Source organism: Bos mutus, chromosome 15, assembly GCF_027580195.1.
Source record: "Bos mutus isolate GX-2022 chromosome 15, NWIPB_WYAK_1.1, whole genome shotgun sequence".
Lineage (NCBI taxonomy): Eukaryota > Metazoa > Chordata > Mammalia > Artiodactyla > Bovidae > Bos > Bos mutus.
In genome coordinates, this window is record NC_091631.1 from 7,990,727 (window position 1) to 8,011,319 (window position 20,593).

The 20,593-nt window shown below is 47.3% G+C and overlaps 1 protein-coding gene across 1 annotated transcript; it reads right to left on the reverse strand.

Moving 5' to 3' along the window:
• Positions 1-1,128: 1,128 nt before the first annotated feature.
• On the reverse strand, positions 1,129-20,593 carry LOC102277914 (probable inactive 1-aminocyclopropane-1-carboxylate synthase-like protein 2). Its single transcript, XM_070383149.1, has 15 exons — positions 20,500-20,593; positions 12,631-13,187; positions 11,200-11,259; positions 10,671-10,741; positions 10,227-10,296; positions 9,952-10,018; positions 8,420-8,517; positions 8,090-8,167; positions 7,647-7,747; positions 6,377-6,466; positions 5,574-5,619; positions 5,333-5,474; positions 3,042-3,184; positions 2,802-2,955; positions 1,129-1,518 (listed from the first exon to the last, which is right to left on the reverse strand). Exons 1-15 carry the CDS (start codon positions 20,519-20,521, stop codon positions 1,337-1,339), a joined length of 1,881 nt encoding a protein of 626 aa, XP_070239250.1. The 5' UTR covers positions 20,522-20,593; the 3' UTR covers positions 1,129-1,336.

The window sequence follows — 20,593 nt, forward strand, 5'->3', positions numbered from 1 at the left end:
GGGCTATTGCAGGGCTATGATGTTGCTGTAACATGTTTTAATCAATATAATTTCATCACATTAATAACTAAAAGAATTATATTATCTCTAAAGGTACAGGCAAAAACATCTGGTAAAAACTGAACACACATTTATGGTAAAACTTTCAGCAAACTAGGAATTGAAGGAAATTCTTCTATCTGGTAAAGGCAGTATGAAAAATATTTCTAGTAACATTATACTTATGAATGAGAGACCGAACTTAATCCTGTTAAGATTGAGAACAAGGCAAGAATGTTCTTAGTTTTTTATTCAACTCTGTACTTGAGGTTCTAGGCCATGAAATTAGAACGGAAAAATAAGAGACATAAATATTGAGGAGAAGGAAAGTCATCTCTTCTGGTCACATGAACTCATTCATGCAACCAGTGAATTCTCTTTCTATGTCTACTAATCAAGTTTATTTCTAAACAAACTTGCCTGGTGTCAAAAAGTCTTGAAGAATCAGGATTTGTTGGTGGGCCGCAAAGCTGCCCAAGAGAGTGAGGATGATCCCAAACCCAAGTGACTGATCAAAGCCATCAGTGGCTGCTAATAGTTCTTCCAACATCTATAAAATGGTGGTAGTCCCCGCTCTGCCCATTTCACCGCTTCGATGCTCAGACCAAAGCTCAGATGTGCAAAGGTTTTGCAGAGAAATGCTCAGGAGGTATGATTTGAACAGTTGAAGAGATGAAAACGGAAGACTTCATTCAGGCTGATCACCAGAGACTCATTTTAAAAGCCTTTAAAAAAGGCAAAAATGGAGAGAACTCATATTTGGAAGCAGAAACATTTGAAACTATACTCTCACTCTACCACGTAGCCACACGTGTGTAAGGTGAGTGTGATCGTGTAAGGATCCTATGGGACACTGCATCCAATACCTAGAAAATGCTCTGCCAATTGGGGATCATGATTTCCCTTCCTTTCTGGCCTGCCCTAGAAAGTATTCTTCACATATAACCTGCTTTACCTGCTTTAATATTTAATTTAAATTTAATTAAAAATTAAGTTTAAAAATCATCTAGCTCCCAAAAGGTCACATGAAGAATGTGAAATAAAACAGGCCTGCAATTTAAAGAATATGGAATTTATTAGATACAGAATATAAAAGTTAACCCACCTAAACAGGGACCCAGAGAGCTCTCTTTATTCCTCCTCTAGGCTTTCCCACCAGAATTCCCATAAAAACATTCTGCACACACGCAATGGCTCGTAGAGACTAAGAAGATGTAAAGCTTCCAAAATGACAGACGCGTAAGGGGGCTGATGGTGGGGTCAAACGCACTCATGCCTGGAGGAGCCCACTGTTTGGTCACGGCTCCAGGCGAGCGCCCAGCCTTCCAGATCCAAGGCTGACATCAGGACTTCCTGAGAGCGGGACTGGCTGGAGCCTCTGGCTGGGGGTAAACACTTCCTCCTTCATTGCATCCTCCAGTTGCTTCACTGTACGCTCCTGCGCCTGCTCCACTAGCACCTGCTGGAACCGACGCATGGCTAGAGGGTCCAAACGAAGACAGAGGAATACTTAGCGGGAGTGCACATGGGCCCCAGATCCATGCAGGTCCTGGTAGACCACCGCAGAACCTCTGGTTCAGGGATGCTGAACTTGAGCCTTCCCTTTTGGGGGATAGATTTCCAAGTCTTCCTGCCACATCCCCCATGGCTCTTTTGGCTTCACTGTCCCAGCCCCTGCCTGCTAGATTACCTTTGTGACTCAAGATCAAATCCTGTCACCTAGCTTATAGCCTGGAGAAGGCAATGGCACCCCACTCCAGTACTCTCGCCTGGAAAATCCCATGGACAGAGGAGCCTGATAGGCTGCGGTCCACGGGGTCACTGAGAGTGGGACACAACTGAGCGACTTCCCTTTCACTTTTCACTTTCATGCACTGGAGAAGGAAATGGCAACCCACTCCAGTCTTCTTGCCTGGAGAATCCCAGGGGCAGGGGAGCCTGGTGGGCTGCCGTCTATGGGGTCACACAGAGTCAGACACCACTGAAGCAACTTAGCAGCAGCAGCAACAGCTTATAGCCTTGGCCTCATTATTTTCTGTCTGCCTCTAGTGGCCCTTCCCTCGGTCTATTTTCCACATTAGCCCAAAAGATATGTAACATAAATATTCATTGCTATGTGCCCCGCAGGTAGAACAGTGACCTGCATGTGTTGAGATGCAATAGATAAAACGATTGTCATGTTTCTGTAATCTTCAGGGGAGAATCACAACCCCACAGTATAGCATACAGGGACTTCTAGATCCCGCGCTACCTACCTCACCTAGTAGCTGGCAAGTTCTGCATGGGCAGAGCTCCATTTCTGGATAGCTTACAGTCCCAGTGCCTCATCAATGACAGACACAGACCTGACATAACAAAAGTATAATATACTTCAAGTGCCTAACATTTCCTCGTTTGCAAAGGAGCTGAAAGATATGGGCTTCCCTTGTGGCTCAGCTGGTAAATAATCTGCTTGCAATGTGGGAGACCTGGGTTCAATCCCTGGGTTGGGAAGATCCCCTGGAGAACGGAAAGGCTACCCACCCCAGTATTCTGGCCTGGAGAATTCCATGGACTACAGCGCATGGGGTCGCAGAGAGTCGGACATGACTGAGCGACTTTCACTTTCACTTAGAGGTATGAAAGTGCTAACAGAGGGCCTAGAAGGACTGGAGCTATGTAGGCTGCAAAAGGTGATAAGGGGCGACTCCACTCCTGGGTTACAGAGGAGTGGCGGGGGCATCTGTGAAAGATGCTAGGACTGGCGGGTCAGCTCCACTCACCGTTTCTCAGCAGGTGGGGCCTGGCTGCAAAGACGAGGCGGAACCAGCCAGGCTCCTTACACATGAAGGTCTTGCCCGGGGACAAGATCAGCTTGTGGTCCAGGAAGCGGTGATGGAGGAGCAGCTCTTCCTCAAACGTGCACGGGTCCAGGTACTGGGGAGGAGAGACGGACAGACCTGAGCTCAAGACCCAGCTGGCAGATATGCCCTTTAACATCCATCTTCACTCCCAGAGCTCACCTGTTTCAAGTTGATCCAGACATAGAGGCCGGAGCCACGATTGAGAAAAGGGACCTTCGATGCCTTTAGCTTGCGAGTGACATACCTGTGAGCCTCCTGCAGCCGGAAGTGATAACTGGGCAGGTATATATTGTCAATCCATTCTGAGTGGATGGAGGAAGAGAGCTGTTACATACTTCAGGGCTGAGATCTGCCAGAGGGCTCCTGACCAAATGCTTCCTCCCTGGGCTTCATGCCTGCTGATTCTGTCCAACTCGTATTTGAACTGATCATACCTAACACGTAGGCTTTCCTGGTGGCTCAGTGGTAAAGAACCCACCTGCCAATGCAGGAGGTGTGGATTTGTTTCCTGGGTAGAGAAGATGCCCTGGAGAAGGGAATTGCTACCCACTCCAGTATTCTTGCCTGGAGAATCCTATGGGCAGAGGATCCCAGGGCTACAGTCCATGGGGTCACAAAGAGTCAGACACGATTAGCAACTAAACACCACCACCACGACACCACTTCCATTGTGTGAGGTGGGGATGCTGGGCTTCTCAATAGTTGTGTAGTAAGGTTATGTTTGAATTTACACCCTTGAAGCAAGAAGTTGAGGTGTCCCCTAAATGGGGTTGATGCTGCTGTTGTCAACCGGCCAAGTAGCTGCTACTCATAGTTCCCTCACCTTCTGCTTTAGACCCTAACAAATGGACTGTGAAGAACCTCAGTGTGCTTGGGGATGACCCTAGCACAACCATTCTCATCACTGGCAGCACTTTAGAACCACCTGGGGAGCTTTTAAAAGGCCTAATGGGCCAGCTTATATCCTCAGACAGCTAACTCAAAATCTTTGTGGATTCAGCTACACATTGGGCTTCCCTAATAGCTCAGGTGGTAAAGCATCCGCCTGCAATGCGGGAGACCCGGGTTCGATCCCTGGATTGGGAAGATCCCCTGGAGAAGGAAAGGGCAACCCACTCCAGTATCCTTGCCTGAAAAATTCCATGGACAGAGGAGCCTAGCAGGCTACAATCCATGGGGTTGCAAAAAGTCAGACACGACTGAATGACTAAATTCCCTAATTCCCTACAAATCGGTATTTAAACTCTCCAGGAGGGACTCCCTGGTGGCTCAGATGGTAAAGCATCTGCCCACAATGCGGGAGACCTGGGTTCGATCCCCAGGTCGGGAAGATCCCCTGGAGAAGGAAATGGCAACCCACTCTAGTATTCTTGCCTAGAAAATCCCATGGATGGAGGAGCCTGGTGGGCTGCAGTCCATGGAGTCGCAAAGAGTCGGACACGACTGAGCAACTTCATGAGGTAATTCCCACGTGCATTCAAGATTGAGAACCAGTGTTCAAGAAGCTGGGAATCTGGTTTCCACCAAATATCAAAGGGCCTGGCACCTTGCAGGGAGGCATCCAGTTGGATTTCTCCTGTCTACCAGTTTCTCCACCCAAAGCTGAAAGCAGATTGTTTTCTAAATCAGATTATCTGATAACTTTGTTTCATGTATCCCTGCTCTCAATTTAAATCCTTGGGCCTGACATCTGCTCAATGACAGGGAATTTTTTAAAAGGAGCTCTTATCTAAGTTTGAACCATGGCATTAAAGGTGGGAAATTCTCTCTGAAGCCAGCATTCACTTAAGATCTAAGAGGGAAGGTAAATTCAGGTGCCATAGATATAGCAGCACCAGCCTGCCCAAACGGCCTCTCCTTTGGCCACCCTGGAAGATGAAGTTAAATCACATTTGAAGAGTCAGGCTGTTCTTTGGTAATCTTTGCCTGAAATAAGCCAGGTTTGCGCTCAGTGCTCAGTCATATCCAACTCTTTGCGACCCCATGGACTGTAGCCCGCCATGCTCCTCTGTCCATGGAATTTTCCAGGCAAGAATACAGGAGTGGGTTGCTATTTCTTCCTCCAGGGGACCTTCCAGACACAGAATCCAACCTGCATCTCCTTCATTGGCAGGTGAATTCTTCACCAACTGTGCCACCTGAATGGGAGGAAAAATTGGCCTTCATGTAAAGACCAATCTCTGAAGTTCCCACCTTCAAGTCCTAGAGTACAATTGACTATCCCTTTTGCAGGCAGAGCACAAGCTTTCAGATGGTCAATGTTTTAGACCAGCACCTCTGTCTTCTTTCTATACCCGGCTGCATCTGCCCTCCTATAAACATCCCATCCTGCCACTGTTAAACCCGAGACAGTGAACAGGGTCTCAGTGTACTGAAGGCATGTCAGAGGCCCATGCAGACCCAGAAATTCCCGGTGGCCATGAGGTCCAGCCTGGGATGGGGCTCAGTACCTCTGTCCTGAAGCAGCTGACGCAGCTTGTACTGGGCGATGCCAGAGATGCTATGGAGGTAGCCAAAGCAGCTCATGGCAGAGGCCACCTCCCTGTTGTGGGTATACAGAGCGCCAAAGCGGAAGCCAGAGATGCAGAAATCCTAGAGGAAGAGAAGAAGGGAAGGGAATACCTGGTTGGTCTGCCTTCTTCTCCTGGCTCCACTTTCTTTCCCACCCAAGGACAGATGGCTGGGGCTCACCTTACTGGCGCCCCAGATCACGTGGGTCTTGTTGGGATCAGGCAAACTAGAAAGGAAAGAGTCAAGATGATGGAGAAATACTTGAAGGATGATGGCATGCAGTCTATGAAGGGAAGATGAAAGTGGCCTTGAGGGCCTTCCTAGACAGAAGGGCCTAGGGACCCAAAGTTCAAGACACAGTTACCCCAGTTAAGCCAGGAAGTCAACAAAAGGTATCCTTGCGGAACCAGATGGGAGACCTCTCAAGTGCCCCCTGAAGGTACTCAAGGACTCTCAGCCTGGCTCGGGGTCTTCCTACAGCGAGTCCAAAGCCACCTTCTTGGCAGTTGGCTCCTCATACAAGTGGGCCACCATTTCTAGACTTTCCAAACATTTCTAAAATGTGTTCACCTATTTCTTTCTGCCCCACCTTTGGTGAAACTGTTCCTTCCACCAGGCATGCTCTTCTCTTGCTTTGCCTGCTGGATCCTGTCCTAGGGCCAAATACCAACCCTTAAGAAAGTTCTCCTCTATTTCTCTTCTTTCCCTGTGCACTACTTATCAAGAAGCCCTGACCTTCTGTAGGGCTTCATCTTGACTTGACCACGCTCATTCTACCCTCTTCTTAAACTATCTCGTGTACAAAGTGGCATTTAGAGAAGGCGTTTTGGAGGACAGATGATGCTTTGCTCACTCTCACACTCCTGGAGGCTCTAGGCTCAGTCCTTCGCTCATAGCCAAAGGAGTGCACTGCCCATGGACTCACCCTGCAAAAGCAGCGGCTTCAAGGTTCTCGTTCCCAACTCCCGCCGAGACCAACTCACCTCTTCATGCTCAGAACACTGTGGAATGTGATGGCTTCATCAAACACAGACAGCATGTACATCTCATCTACAATCACGTGGAGGTTGTACCTGCAGGTTGGGTGAAAGAGAACGATTATCTAGGCTGTCTCTAATCATAACTCACACTTTATTTGTTAGGTTTTTTTGAACACAGATCAGACACTCCTAAGGCCCCAGAAGCCCATTCAAACTTTCCAAGAGGTGTGGTAAGGTAGAAGGGGGTCTCTCCTTCACCAGAGGGACCTTCTGTCCTGACTTTGGGGTACTAGAAAGGAACAGGACCTGAGAGACATGCATGAGAATATCTGGCCCCACGCTTCAACCATCAAGTAGAGACTAGTGGTAGGGGCTGGGAGTCCCAGAGACATCTCCTCTGGTGTGGTCCTGCACTCCCAGGACTTCCCAGTAGTTCAGTGGCTAAGACTCCATGTTCCCAATGCAAGGGGCTCAGATTCAATCCCTGGTCAGAAAACTAGATCCTGTGTGCTACGACTAAGACCCAGTACAATTAATAAAACAATCAAAAACATTTTTTAAAAAAGAGCTCCCACCTAGGGTCTGGTTCAAACAGGGATATGAAGTGGGCTAAGTGCACACCTGCCTCGTCTCCTTTATTCTCCCAGCAGTGCTCTGAAGCTGTACTGTTACCTCTATCTCACAGGAAGAAACTGGTTTCTGAGCTAGAAAGCTAATCCCTCCCTAGTCCGTGCTAGAGCCAGCATGGGGAGCACCCCCAGCACTGTTTCTCTGGTCCCCATGTGCCGCCGTTAAGTGGTCTGGATTCGTTATGAAGTTCAAATACACATTTCTTCTAGACCGTGGAAGATCATCTACCCTAAGAAGGCTATTTCCAGACTTCAGAGATATTAATAACTGATGTTAACATGTTCTTAGAAACAGGGACAGGAAAATTCTAGAGGGACTCACCTTCCTCGGCACCTCAAGCCAAGGAGTTTGGGAAATGGATGCAGGAAGAGCTTATGCTACGAGGGGTGGGAAGTAACAGGGTTCATGACTGTTACGTGGATATGTGCACACAGGCAAAGGCGAGAAGGGAAGTGGCAAAGACTGAAGCAGTGAGCACGTGGGTGCCTTTTCCTTCACGTCCATTTCAGTTAGTTGTCCATGACTGCACAAAGTATACTACACAGTGAGAACACAGGGTATATTATTTCTGGTTCTGACTCCTTGACTGTGAGTGATGGGAACCCTTCTTACGGACTTCATCTCAAGGGGGTGGGAGTCATACTTCTTGGCAAATTCCAGATATTCCATCATGGAGTCTTGGGAGTAGACATCTCCCAGAGGATTCTGAGGGTTGATTAGCACAAGACCTCTGACCTTTTTCCCCTGAAAAGAACCAAGCATAACCAAGTGAACACAAATCCTTCACCTCCACATCAAGTTCTGCTGAAGGTCAAGGCCAGGGCACCGAGTAGGATCGGACCCCTCATCAAGGCCTCAGTGGGCAATTGGAGGAGCAGCTATCATGGAGCCCACAGAGGGGAACAGGAGGGAGCTCTGGGGGCCCACAGCCAGGCTCAGGGCTCCTCGGGAGATGTGCCCTGGGACACTGCCTCTTTTGAAGAAGGCACCCACACTGTCTTGGTGAACAAGTTATCCCACTGTCTCCATATTCAGCCCCTTTCCAGAGCAGCAGTGCCCACTCTGAAGACCCGGTTCCCACCTCACCTCAATCTTAGCCCTGAGCAGGGCGTGCTCCAGCTTATCCACAGTGAGCTGGAAGGGGTAGCCATTTGCCTCAGTGACCTGGAAAACAGATCCAGCCTGAGAACCACATATCTGGAAGCTTCCAGGCCTGGATTCCTCATTCCTAGAAACCCTGAACAATCCTTTCCCTTCATACCTGGGGACTAGTCCCACGTGCCCTTTTGGCCCAATTTCTCCATCCTTCTCCCATAACTTATACGGGAGAAAAGCAAGACCAACCTCCACCTCGGCAATGCCTAGACCATTCCCTTGCCTGGGTCGGTTGAACAGGGGAAGGAGGCCCACACTGACCTGACTCTCCAGGTGGACAGGAACCAGCTTGACTTTCGCATACAGGTGGGTACTAAAGGCGAAGCCCCCATAGGAGGGGGTGGGGACTAGAAAGGCCTCTGGAAGCAGAGAGACAGTGCTGTTAGTTCAGGGTCTCCCAGTGAAGTCCCCTAGATCAGCAGCAACACACCCCTCAGAGAAGGTTCCTGTGTAATCCCTCCTACGTGGGGGTGAGTGCTTTGCAGCACAGGCTCTGTATATATAAGTGTAAGTGTTAGTCGATCAGTCGTGTCCAACTCTGCAACCCCATGGACTGTAGCCAGCCAGGCTCCTCTGTCCATGGAATTCTCCATACAAGAAGACTGGAGTGGGTTGCCATTTCCTTCTCCAGGGGATCTTCCTGACCCAGGGATTGAACCCAGATCTCTTGCATTGCAGCCAGATTTCTTACCATCTGAGCTATGATAAGCCAGTGCTCTATATACAATCCACTCTTAATGTTACTTAGGAAAACAAAACCCTTAAGTTTCTTCTTTGTGGGTACACTAGAAGAGAAAAGGGGAGAATACTGCTGCAAGTTACTTGGAATCCAGGGACTCAAGCTAGGCTTGCAACAGGTAGAGCATGAATCATCAGCAAGTCTTGTCAGCTCCAGGCCAACACTGGAGGCAGAGAGGGCTCACACAGAGAGGGCTCTCATCTCTCTACGTGGCTCAGGTCTCCCAGGCTTGGTGACTTCATGTGTTATTTTCTTTCCATCTATTTGGCCTCCTTGATGAGCTAATCAAGGACCCACTCCTTCCAGTGAAACTGGTCATCTTGGTAACAAGTGCCCCATACAGTAGGCTCATCAAGAAATCTGAGATTCTTATTTCACATTGTTCAGAGGCATCGTTAAGGAGACCAAGAACAGATCTCTCAAGCTTTACTTGATCTAGAACCTAGTTTTATTTCGGTGTTTTTGTTTGTTTGTTGAAGTTGCTTCAGTCATGTCCAACTCTTTGTGACCCTATGGACTATAGCCCACCAGACTCCTCTGTCCATGGGACCCTCCAGGAAGAATACTGGAGTGGGTTACCATGCCCTCCTCCAGGGGATCTCTCCCAACCCAGGGATTGAACCCGAGTCTCTGAAGTCTCCTGCATTGGCAGGCAGGTTCTTTACCACTAGCGCCACCTGGGAATCTCCAGAGACACACAGCTTGCTGTGTGTCGAAGAGATAGAACATCTGTATTGCCTAAGCCAGTTGACTAGGGCTCTTTTTATTGGGGTTGAGACCAAAAGTCCAACTAATACTAGACAGAGTTGGCTCCAGATGTCACCATTCCTGGGGCAGACTGGAGGCCTGTAACATGCCCATATTAAATGGGAATTCAAATCCCTCACTCCTGCAGAAAAAGTAGGAAGATGCTCTAATCGGTGCAGGAGGCACCCCAGCACTTCAGGGGAAAGGTCTTCAGTCAAGACCCTCTTCTCCCTCAGGACCCAGGGCCCATGCGCACCTGCCCACGTGGGGCTGTGTCCCTGAGGGAGCGCAGAGCCCACTGACTTACCACCTGGATCACACAGAACCATGGCCAGAGCAGAGAAGACAGCGGAGCAGCCATTTAGAATGACCACCTGGAGAAGATACACAGAAGGCAGAAGTTGAAAACCAATCCTCGTAAAAGAGATCGGTCCCCCGTCTCCCTCCCCACGGGGAGTCTCCTCAGCAAGGACCCACTGGCCTCCACCCTGCCCCGACTCTGAGAGGCTCTTCTGGAAATGCAGAGGTCCCCAAGAATATGGTCCTCCACCAGGGTGTCAGGAAGGCTGGGAAGAAACTCACATTTTCTGGGTCAAGGGGCTTAGGTGTCTTACAGTAGAAGGTCAGGAACCGGGCCACTTCTTTCCGCAGGCTGTGGACAGACCCAGACAGACCGTTCGTTCCAGGATCGGCCCTGGGCTTTCCCCACAGCCTAGACTTCAGTCTTTTCACAAGAGCAGAGCATGCAACCTCAGGGTCCTTACAGGGTGAACAGGGGACCGAGGCTGTCAACCCCCCAGGAGACACAGACGTGAAGAGTACGGACAAAAACTCAGGTCTCCTGAATGACAGAGCGGTGCTGTTTGTACTACACCAGCTTGCCTGCTCCGATAGTCTACACTAGGCATTTTCTAGAAGTCATTACCCCCACAATAGGGAGGCACCCAGCAGAGAACCTGGAAGTCTTTCCCTGGATGCGGACAGGTGCCTGTAGACCAGAAGACCCCAGGTCCAGGGGCTACTTACAATGGTTGCCCTCTCCAATCAGTGTACTGCAGTAGATCTTCATCAACGTAGGTCATGTCACTCTGACTCAACTGTGGACAAATAGAGTGTGAGCATGGCCAGACCAGGGATGCCCAAGAGGCTTCATCCTACTCCTAGGATGCCCATGGGCATTTCCCCTACAACACAGGGCCTCCCAGAGGGAAATGGGCATATATGCTACATGCTCCCTGATGAATGGAGGCTTCAGTCTTCGTGTCAAAGATTATACAACTAGATCTCCCCCAGGAAGTGTCTGACAACCTCCCCAACCCTACATTTGATCTAGACGCTCCCTTGGCAGCTTACCCACCACACACCCATCCAGAGAAAACTTCCCAACACAGCGAGGCCAGTCAGCAGGTTAGAGGTGCTATTCTAGAAGCTATTTCCCTACTCCCTTCCTCAAACTTCTAAGTCTTATTCCTGTGTCTACCACGTGCTAAGAGACCCATTCTTGGGGGACCTGGGCCTGAAGGTGGGTCGCAGCACAGGCTGGAACGTGGCTTACCCTCTCAGCCAGAAGATCAGTACAGAGCTTGTTCTCACTGGTACCAAGGTTGATGTAGCCCTGGAGATAGATGGAATCTAAGGTCAGTCCTCCTCCCCTGTCCACCGTGGACCCCTTTAAACAGGTCATAATTACTCATCTGGATGAACCCAAATGGAGGTCTCCCTGCTCCATGAGGCAATGAAATCCGTGTTTGACAACCTTAATATCAGAAAATATTCCACAAATTCTCCCAAATCTTAACAGCTTGCAAACTTCCCTCTTTAGAGCCATATATTGGGTTGGCCAGAAAGTCCATTCAGTTAGTGAGTACCTTGTTCCAATAAAGTTCTCAGTGAAAATGAAAAGTGTCTTATTTTTATTCAAAACTGAATGAACTTTTTGGCCAACCCACAACATAAGTAGTAATAGTTATATTATGTACCAGCCATCATTCACTGAGCGCCTATATTCTAGACATTAGACCAAGTGGTGCATGTCAATTGCCTTAATTCTCACAACTCCTGAGAAAATCCTCTGCTCTCCCGCTGAAAGAGAGTAAAGCTCAGAAAGGTTGAACAAACTACACTAGCCACATGACCTTGGTGATGAGCAGCATCTGGCCCCAGAGCCTGGCTCCTTAACCAGTCCCTGCCACTATCACCTCTGCCATCTCCACATCCATGGAAGGGCCCCTTCAAGTTCCTGGAAGGGGCACAGCCCCTCAGAGGCCGATCAGGATACCCGACTCATTTGGGCCCCAGAAAAGCAGATGGCCATTGGCCACACATCGCTTGGGTGGGAACAGAAGGAAAGGGGAGGCTACTATGGTCCCCTGCCCCCTGGCTGGAAAACTGTTGGGACCCTCCCTTGCTGGAAGCCTTTTCTTGATCCCATCACCATTGGGATAACATCCCAACATCTTACAATGGCCCGATCCCATCCACACCTCTGTTAGAGCGCTCACCGTCTCTGCTCAAGCCACTCAGGCCTCCTTTCCCAATCACTCCAAGCTCTTCTCACCCTGAAGCTTCCATCCATGCTGTTCCTCCTTCCTGGAGGACCCTTCCCTTACCCCCATCACCTGACTGACGGACTCAACCTTTAAACCATCTTCCCTGCTGGTTCCCAAAGCAGGCAGCCCCTTGGTGCTCTTGGGAACGTTATTCACATCTGTTTCCCCAATGGCTGAGATCTGTTACTAGACTTGAGTTCCACAAGGGTAGGTTCACTTACCACAGTGACCACAGTGACTGCACGTAGATAAGAGCTAGGACAGGAGGGGAAACCAGACCCAGCTTGTCAACTTTCCTGTGCCCACCCCCTCACCTACAGGGGACAATAGCACCTACTCCATGGGGCTGGGAAGAATCAATGAGGACGCACAGTTCTTGGCACAGGACTCAGTAAATCCCTGTGATGGGGGCCCTCGAGCCTGTCCCCCATCCTCACCAAGGTGTTCTTGTCCTTGTGGTATTTGTTTCCTTGGTAGGTGTCATAGTCCCGGAAGCTCAAGTGGTATAAGGCAGAGATATCAATCCCACGGTTGGACAGGTCATAGCTGATAACTGTATTTTCAAAATCGCTCTCTTGGTAGAACATCTGGCCAGTCTGCCTGTTTGCTTGGACCGGCTGCCCACCACCGACATCACCCCTGGAGTCCGTGGACATGCAAGGCGGTTGGACGCTCTGGTCGCCTGGGGCCCCAGCCGGCAGGAAGCTGACGATCTGGAACAATAAGCGACCCAGGAGCGCCTCCTGCTCCCTGATGGCCTGACTGTGCCACTGGTCCTCCAGCGCCAGGTCCTGCTGCTGAGGTCTGGACGTCAGCCGCACGATGTGATCCTCCACAGTCTGTTGCAAGGTCAGCACCATCTCCATCAGCTGGGTGTGGATGCTGCGGTATCTGAGGGCCTGGTGCCTCATCTGGACACAGGGCGTGTGGGGGGTGTCTGATGGGCCACTTGTAGTCTGGGTATTCCCACTGGCCTCAGCAGGCTGCCTGGAACCTGCAGGGAGAAACCACACACTGCAGCAAAGGAGACTTCCTGAACCTCAGGCCCAGGCATGATCTCAGGCTGGCCCCCAGTTCCTTCTACCGCCACACCTCTTACAGGCCCAAACTGGCTGAGGAAGGGCTATCTGCTCACTCAAGGGCAATGCCGAAGTGGCCCAAGCTCAGACGTTGGAGCACTGGACTTAAGTGTCACTAATATGTGTTCTTAGGAAGAACCTTAGGGTCCACTTCAAGAAAAAGGAGAAATTGAAGAGGTAGGCTGTGGATTCTTCAATCAGAGTGACTCCTGCTTTATACAGTTCTAAGGAAGAAAAGGGATTCTGCTGCTAAACACAAAAACCAAAAATAAAAACAACAAACCAAAACCTTAAGTCATTCTGCTAGACTAGGGGAAAGTAAACTACTGCCCAGGGACCAAACCAGCCTTCCATTTGTCTTTGTAAATAAAGTTTTATTGGAGCACAGTCATGGTCACTTGTTCATGTGTTATCTATATCTGCCTTTGTACAACAGCAGAGCTGAATGGTTGTAACACAGACCGTATGGCTCATAAGGCCTAATATAGCTACTATCTGGCCTGTTACAGAAAAAATTTGCCAAGGCTTGTTCTAGAACATCATTCCTTTTATTTTTCCATTTTCCCCCCACGTCGGTCATGCCAGATGCTCAGAACTCAGTTCTTTCATCCTCCTACTCTGTATCCCTCCTGTAAACACCTTCGACCTGCTCACAGTGACAGCTGCCTTGGACATCCATCACCAGAAACCATGGGCAAGATACGTGGTTCGAGTTTTAAAGTCCACCAGAATCACTTAGAGGGTTTATAAGGATGCGATGATAGTCCTCATCACTGGACTTTCTTTCAGAGGTTTGGGGGTGGAGCCTGAGTAATTGCAGTTCTAACAAAGTTCCTCAGACTATACGTTCTGAACCTCTAACTATTCAGCCCAACCTTCTGTCTGAAAAGAAGTCCAAATGCTGGATAAGACCTTGTACACCTTTGTAAAGCGTCGAAGAATAAAAAAAAAAAATCAGATATTAAGAAGCCAGGAGGTATGAAAATGTGAGGCTGACCACTGCCTCTCATTCATTGTAAAATAATCCTCATATCCTGAGTCACTGAGATCCCTTTTTCTAAGAATCTAGACTTACACACCTTCCACCAAATGCCATCTTCTAAGTTTTTCTACATTACATCCCCCAACATATGCAAAACCTTGTTACTTCTTTTACAGTTTGTGGGACCAGCACTTCAAAATACTGGACACTCTGCCCAACCTCTCTAAACTGTCTTTAATCTGCTTGTGATATTCCCATGACAACCTGTGCTTCTCTGTGATGACACTTAATTTTGTTACTTGCTCAGTATCTGCCCCAGTCAGCCTTCATCATCATGTCCTTAGCACACCGCCTGGCATACAGGTACCTAGCAGGAGAGGCACAACCCCAGGGATGCGGCTGACTCAGTGAAGAGATCAGCCATGACCGGAGACTGTAAGCTATGGAAGATGGAGCAACAGTCGGATGAAGCCATGGGACAAACAGGTACCGAGTCTTGACTTAGGAAGCCAACCTTTCATCAGTAATACAGAGAACTTCTCTCACCGCTATTAGAAACATAATGTTTAGATAGAAATTGAACACATTTTTCTTATTCCTGGACTAACACTTGTTTCACAAGCAAAAGCTTTGCTCTGGCCCAAGCTCCATCCCCTAGAAGTAACAGGGCCATTGCAATGGGTCTCAATTCTGGAGGTGAGAAGGTCACACTGTCCTCCAGGAACGTGGGTGGCCCTCAGCGTCCTTCCAGCCCTCAGTTGGGGACCTCAGGCTCACAGGAAACAGGGATCAGCCTGGGGCAGAAACTGGAGGTCAGTGTGGCCAACAGGCACTGAAGGAGGGAGACTGGCTGGAATTAGAGCTCTCAGGCAGGGGCAAAGGCAAGTAACTGCAAAAAGTACATTTTCCTGGCAAATGTATTTTCTGATAAGGTAGTGAGTATGCAGCAAGGCTGAGGGAAAACCAAGAAGTCAGACCTCCACCAAGACTGGTCTTTTCTATAAGAAAAGTCTACTGTGACTGACATTGTTCCACAAAGGCCATAATGTCCCTAAATCTCAGCCCTAAATTGTCTGGTGTCGGGATACACACACTGTCATGTCTTGGGTACACCCGTAGTTTCAGTATTTCTCACCTTTAAACCATTTTCCTCCCAAAGCATACACAGGGGACTTCTATAAAAGCAGAATCTCAGAACCAGCCCAGCTGGTGCCCTCTGATAAGAGCTGAAAGACAGATCTTAAACAGTAAAAATCGAGAATGGGGAATGAATATGGGGAATGAACTAGGAAGCTAGTCTCCTGTTCATTCGGGATGCCAGTACATGGGTATACCATTCATACGAGGATACTTCCGCCTCTTTCTCTAGTACCCTACAAGCCCTTCTAGTTCGATCTGCCATCTGGCCTTCCTTCCCCTCGCCATGCACCAGCGTTCCCTGGTGTCTCAGTACCCTAACCTAGTTGAGATTCTTCCTTTTCAATGTACTAATTAAGATTACTACATAATAACTAGTACATAATGATAAAGATTGTCAAGTCTTCCTTATGTGCATGGGAAGCAAGGTGTATGGGGGTATAGATCCCTAAATACAAGTGGCAACACTGAAAACTCAGGTAAAAGCAGCCTTGAGAAGTCTAGATTCTGTTACCACTCACCAACTGTAGGATGTTGGAAGAATTCTCTCTCCTGTCTGGGCACCAGTTACTCATACCAGGTGAGAAAGTCGTTCGTTGTGTCCGACTCTGCAACCCCATGGTCTATGCAGTCCATGGAACTCTCCAGGCCAGAATACTGGAGTGGGTAGCCGTTCCCTTCTCCAGAGGTTTTTCCCAACCCAGGGATCGAACCCAGGTCTCCCACATTGCAGGCAGATTCTTTACCAGCTGAGCTACCAGGGAATCCTAACACTTACCTCAAATGGAAGTAAAATTGAAACTCCATGAAGGCAAGGAACTTCTAGTGTCCCATAGTAAAACCAAGATTTAAACTTCAGCCCTCTGATGGTAGCCCAGAACTCCTGGGAAGAGAGTGAACTGGCAGAAAACCAGCGCTAGCAGACTCCAGCCTGGTCTGTGCACATTCACATCACATAATGTGCCCTAGAAGTCTCAAATTCTGAAGCTGGATTAACTTCATCCAACAGCACTGTCATCCTGAAGTACTGGTGACTCAAAGTCCCTGGACAGAAGAAAAGAAACGCTTTGGGAGCAGTATACCTGAGGTTTTAGGTTTCTCAAGAGGATGACTTTTCAAATACAGCATCCAGCACACAGAAAATCTAGATACATGAATCAGCAGCATGAGCTAAAACCAGCAGAGACAGCGAAGACCAACTAGATTTGAGGTGCTAGGAGTCAACTGTAAAAACATTGCCTTTCTGTTCAAGGAGATAAAACCCAAGCCTGAAACTTGACAAAAATTAGAAGTTAAAATGATAGATCTAAAGGAAACAGGAGATTCTAGATCGCCTGTTGTTAAAATACAATTTTTGAAAATTTAAAGCCTCAATGGAAAAGGCTTAATGGCATTAGATACAACTAAAGAGAAAGTTAGTGACCTGGAAAGAGAGGCTGGAGAAACTTTCTAGAATGTGGCATGAAGACACAGAAGAAACATAAAGATATAAAATCTAAAGTATACATACACATATACATACTCATTTGGGGTCCCAAAGGAAGAGAAAATGGGGCAGAAGAGAAGCACTTGAATAAGATGTTTCATCAGTGCCAAATAACCAGGCACCAAAGCATGGCATCAAGAAGGTTAAAAATGCAAATTAGGATAAATTATATGATTTTATATATATATATGTAGCTTCTTTGTGAAGCAACAAAAAAATACAAGACAAAGAAACATTTCAAAAGCAGCCAAGAAAAAAGTTATCTTAAAAGGAATCACAGATCAAAAGCTGGTATTAGCAACAGCGGCAACCTGAAGTTAGTGATATGCTATTGTCAATATACTGAAAGGAAATAACTCCCAGTCTGGAATCCTGTAGCCATCACACATCTCCACTTCGACAGGCAGTACCAATTTCTCCCGCTAGAGGGGCTGGATTTACTGCAGAGGACCTGCTAATCAGAGCAAGTAGTGACAGGTGGAAGAGGACAGACACTACTAATCAGAGGAAGTAGGTTCACCTTTAAAAGCTAAAGCCAACTGAGTGAAAGGAACCAGACAAGGTCCATACCGCACAGTTCTACTTATAGGGCAACTAAAAGTAACCAGTAATGACAGAAGTCAGAACAGCAGCTCCCTGGAGAGGAGGTTGGGAAATTGACTGTAATGGGATGCAGGAAACTTTCTGGGGAGATGATATTAACATATCTTAATAGGGTGATGGTTACATGGCTGTAACCACATGTCAAAGCTCAAGGTGTACGCTTATGAATTTTGCTATATTTAAGTAGGTTTTTAAAATGCAGGTATAGCTAATTTAAGGCTTTATTGTTGCTGTTCAGTCACTAAGCTGTGTCTGACTCCAGCAACTCCATGGACTATAGTCCATCAGATTCCTCTGTCCATGGGATTGCCCAGGCAAGAATACTGGAGTGGGTGACCATTTCCTTCTCCAGGGAATCTTCCCAACTCAGGGATCAAATCCAAGTCTCCTGCATTACAGGCAGTTTCTTTACCACTGAGTCATCTGGGAAGCCCAATTTAAGGCTCTATTAGATTATAAATAGCTAAATAAGTTTATCTCCAATGTGAGCCCTTCCAGTGTAAAGACCACTATGGGAACAGGCCCCAACTATGCAGAGGGATATTTGCATGATTAATTTATAGTGGAAAAAAACAAAGCGACAGTTCTTGAGACACAAGCATAGCTAAATTAGTCAAGAAAAATAAGAGAAAGCACATGCACTGAAATAAGATGAACTAGAGACTATTTTGCACTATTCTAATGGGTATGATTAAGTCTGGAAAAAATGGATAATCTAGTTTAAAAATGTAATTAATTATTCATAGTCCCAGATAAGAAATAAAATCTTAAGCAAATCAGTTTCCATAGACATTATCAAAGAGTTAGGTCTCTTGAAGAATATCTGGCCCAGTGGGTCTCATAAGGAAATTTCATCATATATATAAAGGAGTATATTATTCCAGTGCTATTAAACTAGAGAAAAGGAAAATCTGCATTTCATAATCAAATAAACAATGATATTTAGACTTGATGAATTTTATATGAAGAACTATGGACAAATCTATGGACAAATGATTAGATTATCAATACTTAAAACTGAATAGCACCTAGCAAACAGAATCCAGCAGCATAATAAAATAACCTTTCGACCATGTGGGGTCACATTGAGAAAGGAAGTTCAATTCTATGACTTCTATTAACTTTTCATTAGTAGATCCTAAGGGAATAAAAGTCACTTGATCTATAGATGTTATAAAGACATCTGACAAAATTAGACACCCATTCTTGATTTAAACAATACAATGAATGGCCACCTCTTTAACATAAGACATCTCTCAGGCAAAAAGCCAGCCTCCAACTTAGCTGAGAAACCAAAGGGTTTGAAATCCTGAACAAGAGATAAGGTTGCCCATGGTCACTGTAAAATACCCAACATTTCACCAGAGGTCTCAGCCAAAAATATCAGGCAAGGAAAGAAATTAGAGTTAAAAATAGGAAATTTGAGTTAACACTATCTACAGATTACTAACATCTACTTGGAAGACACAAAAGAATTAACAGATGCTTTACAAGAGAATTTAGTAGAGTTATAGACTAGGACCCCATTTCATCTTTTTTTTTCCCAAGAGAATTTAGTAGAGTTATAGACTAGGACCCCATTTCATCTTTTTTTTTTTCCCTTTGGCTGTTTAGCATGCAGGGATCTTAATTCCCCAACCAGGGATTGAACCCATGACCCCTGCATTGGAAGAGTGATGTCTTAACCATTGAACCAGGGAAGTACCCTCAGTTCATCTTTCTGTAAATAAAGTTTTATTGGAACACAGATACACCCACGTGGCACACACACACTGGCTAGACTTTGGCAGACTACACTAGAAGAAAATGAAGAGACAGTTCTTGAGAGATGCAAGCATAGCTAACTTAGTCAAGGAAAAAAAGAGAAAGCGCATGCACCAAAATAAGATGAACTTAGACCAGCATTTTCAACCCAGGCCACTTACCTAATGAGAGCGCTCAGTGACTGCCCAGAAGCCCCAACCACATGCAGCTTTATTTTCACTTAATCCTGGCTGCTAGGAGGTAAGAGTTATCCACAATTTGCAGATTGGGTGAATAAGGACATAATTTATCATAGCCTGTTGAATTTAACACAGTCCCCTAATATACCCTGCCTGAGTATGAATGGTGTAAGCTTTTGGGGGTCACAGGCCCTTTGAAACCACAACATTATCAACCACAGTTTACACTGGGTACTGCCTTGAGCCAGGCTATTGTCTGGGTTCTTTGTATACACCGCCCGATTTAATCCTCAAAGTGGCTCTATGAGGAGGGTAAAAAATCTACCTACAATGCAGGAGACCTGGGTTCAATCCCTGGATCTGGAAGATCCTCTGGAGAAGAGCATGGCAACCCACTCCAGTATTCCTGCCTGGAGAATTCCATGGACAGAGAAGCCTGGTGTGCTACAATCCATGGGGTCACAAAGACTTGGACACAACTGAGTAACAAAAATAACAAATGAGGGTACCACCATTAGGCTCACTTTACAGGTAAGGCTTAAAGGAGGAGGCTTAAAAACAGGAGGCTCAAAGGCAGGAGGTTAATTAAAACAAGTAGGATGGGAAAGTACTCTTGCCTGGAAGATCCCATGGATGGAGGAGCCTGGTAGGCTGCAGTCCATGGGGTCACTAAGAGTCGGACACAACTGAGCGTCTTCACTTTCATGCATTGGAGAAGGAAATGGCAACCCACTCCAGTGTTCTTGCCTGGAGAATCCCAGAGACGGGGGAGCCTGGTGGGCTGCCGTCTATAGGGTCGCACAGAGTCGGACATGACTGAAGCGACTTAGCAGCAGCAGGATGGGAAAGGGGGGCTTGAAATTCAAGTCTGCAAACCCCAGGCTCCACTTCCCTCTTAACCATCCCTTCCCGAGGCTGCTTGCTGGAAGGGTACACACACCCTCAAAGCCTGGCACTCACTATCAGGAATCCATAAGCCCCAAAATCCATCATTGGCCACACCCCACTGGGAGGTCCCCGTAAAGCCCCGTCTCAGTCCACATCCGTAGCTCTCAACCCAACCACCATGCTCTTACCGCTCTCCTTGTTTCCACTCATTTCTGCTCTGGTCAAAGTCCTTTAATCGTTGGGGGCCTCAGAGACCTCTCCACCGCGTGCTCCTCTCAGTAA

Excerpts from the sequence above, each read along its gene's own strand:
- LOC102277914 (XM_070383149.1), bottom strand. The coding sequence starts at position 20,521 with ATGAGTGGAAACAAGGAGAGCG. Across the intron at positions 6,467-7,646 it reads TATCTGGAATTTGCCAAGAA|GTACAACCTCCACGTGATTG; the intron begins GTATGACTCCCA and ends CCCAACCTGCAG. Across the intron at positions 3,185-5,332 it reads TCAGCTGCTTCAGGACAGAG|AATGGATTGACAATATATAC; the intron begins GTACTGAGCCCC and ends CCATCCACTCAG.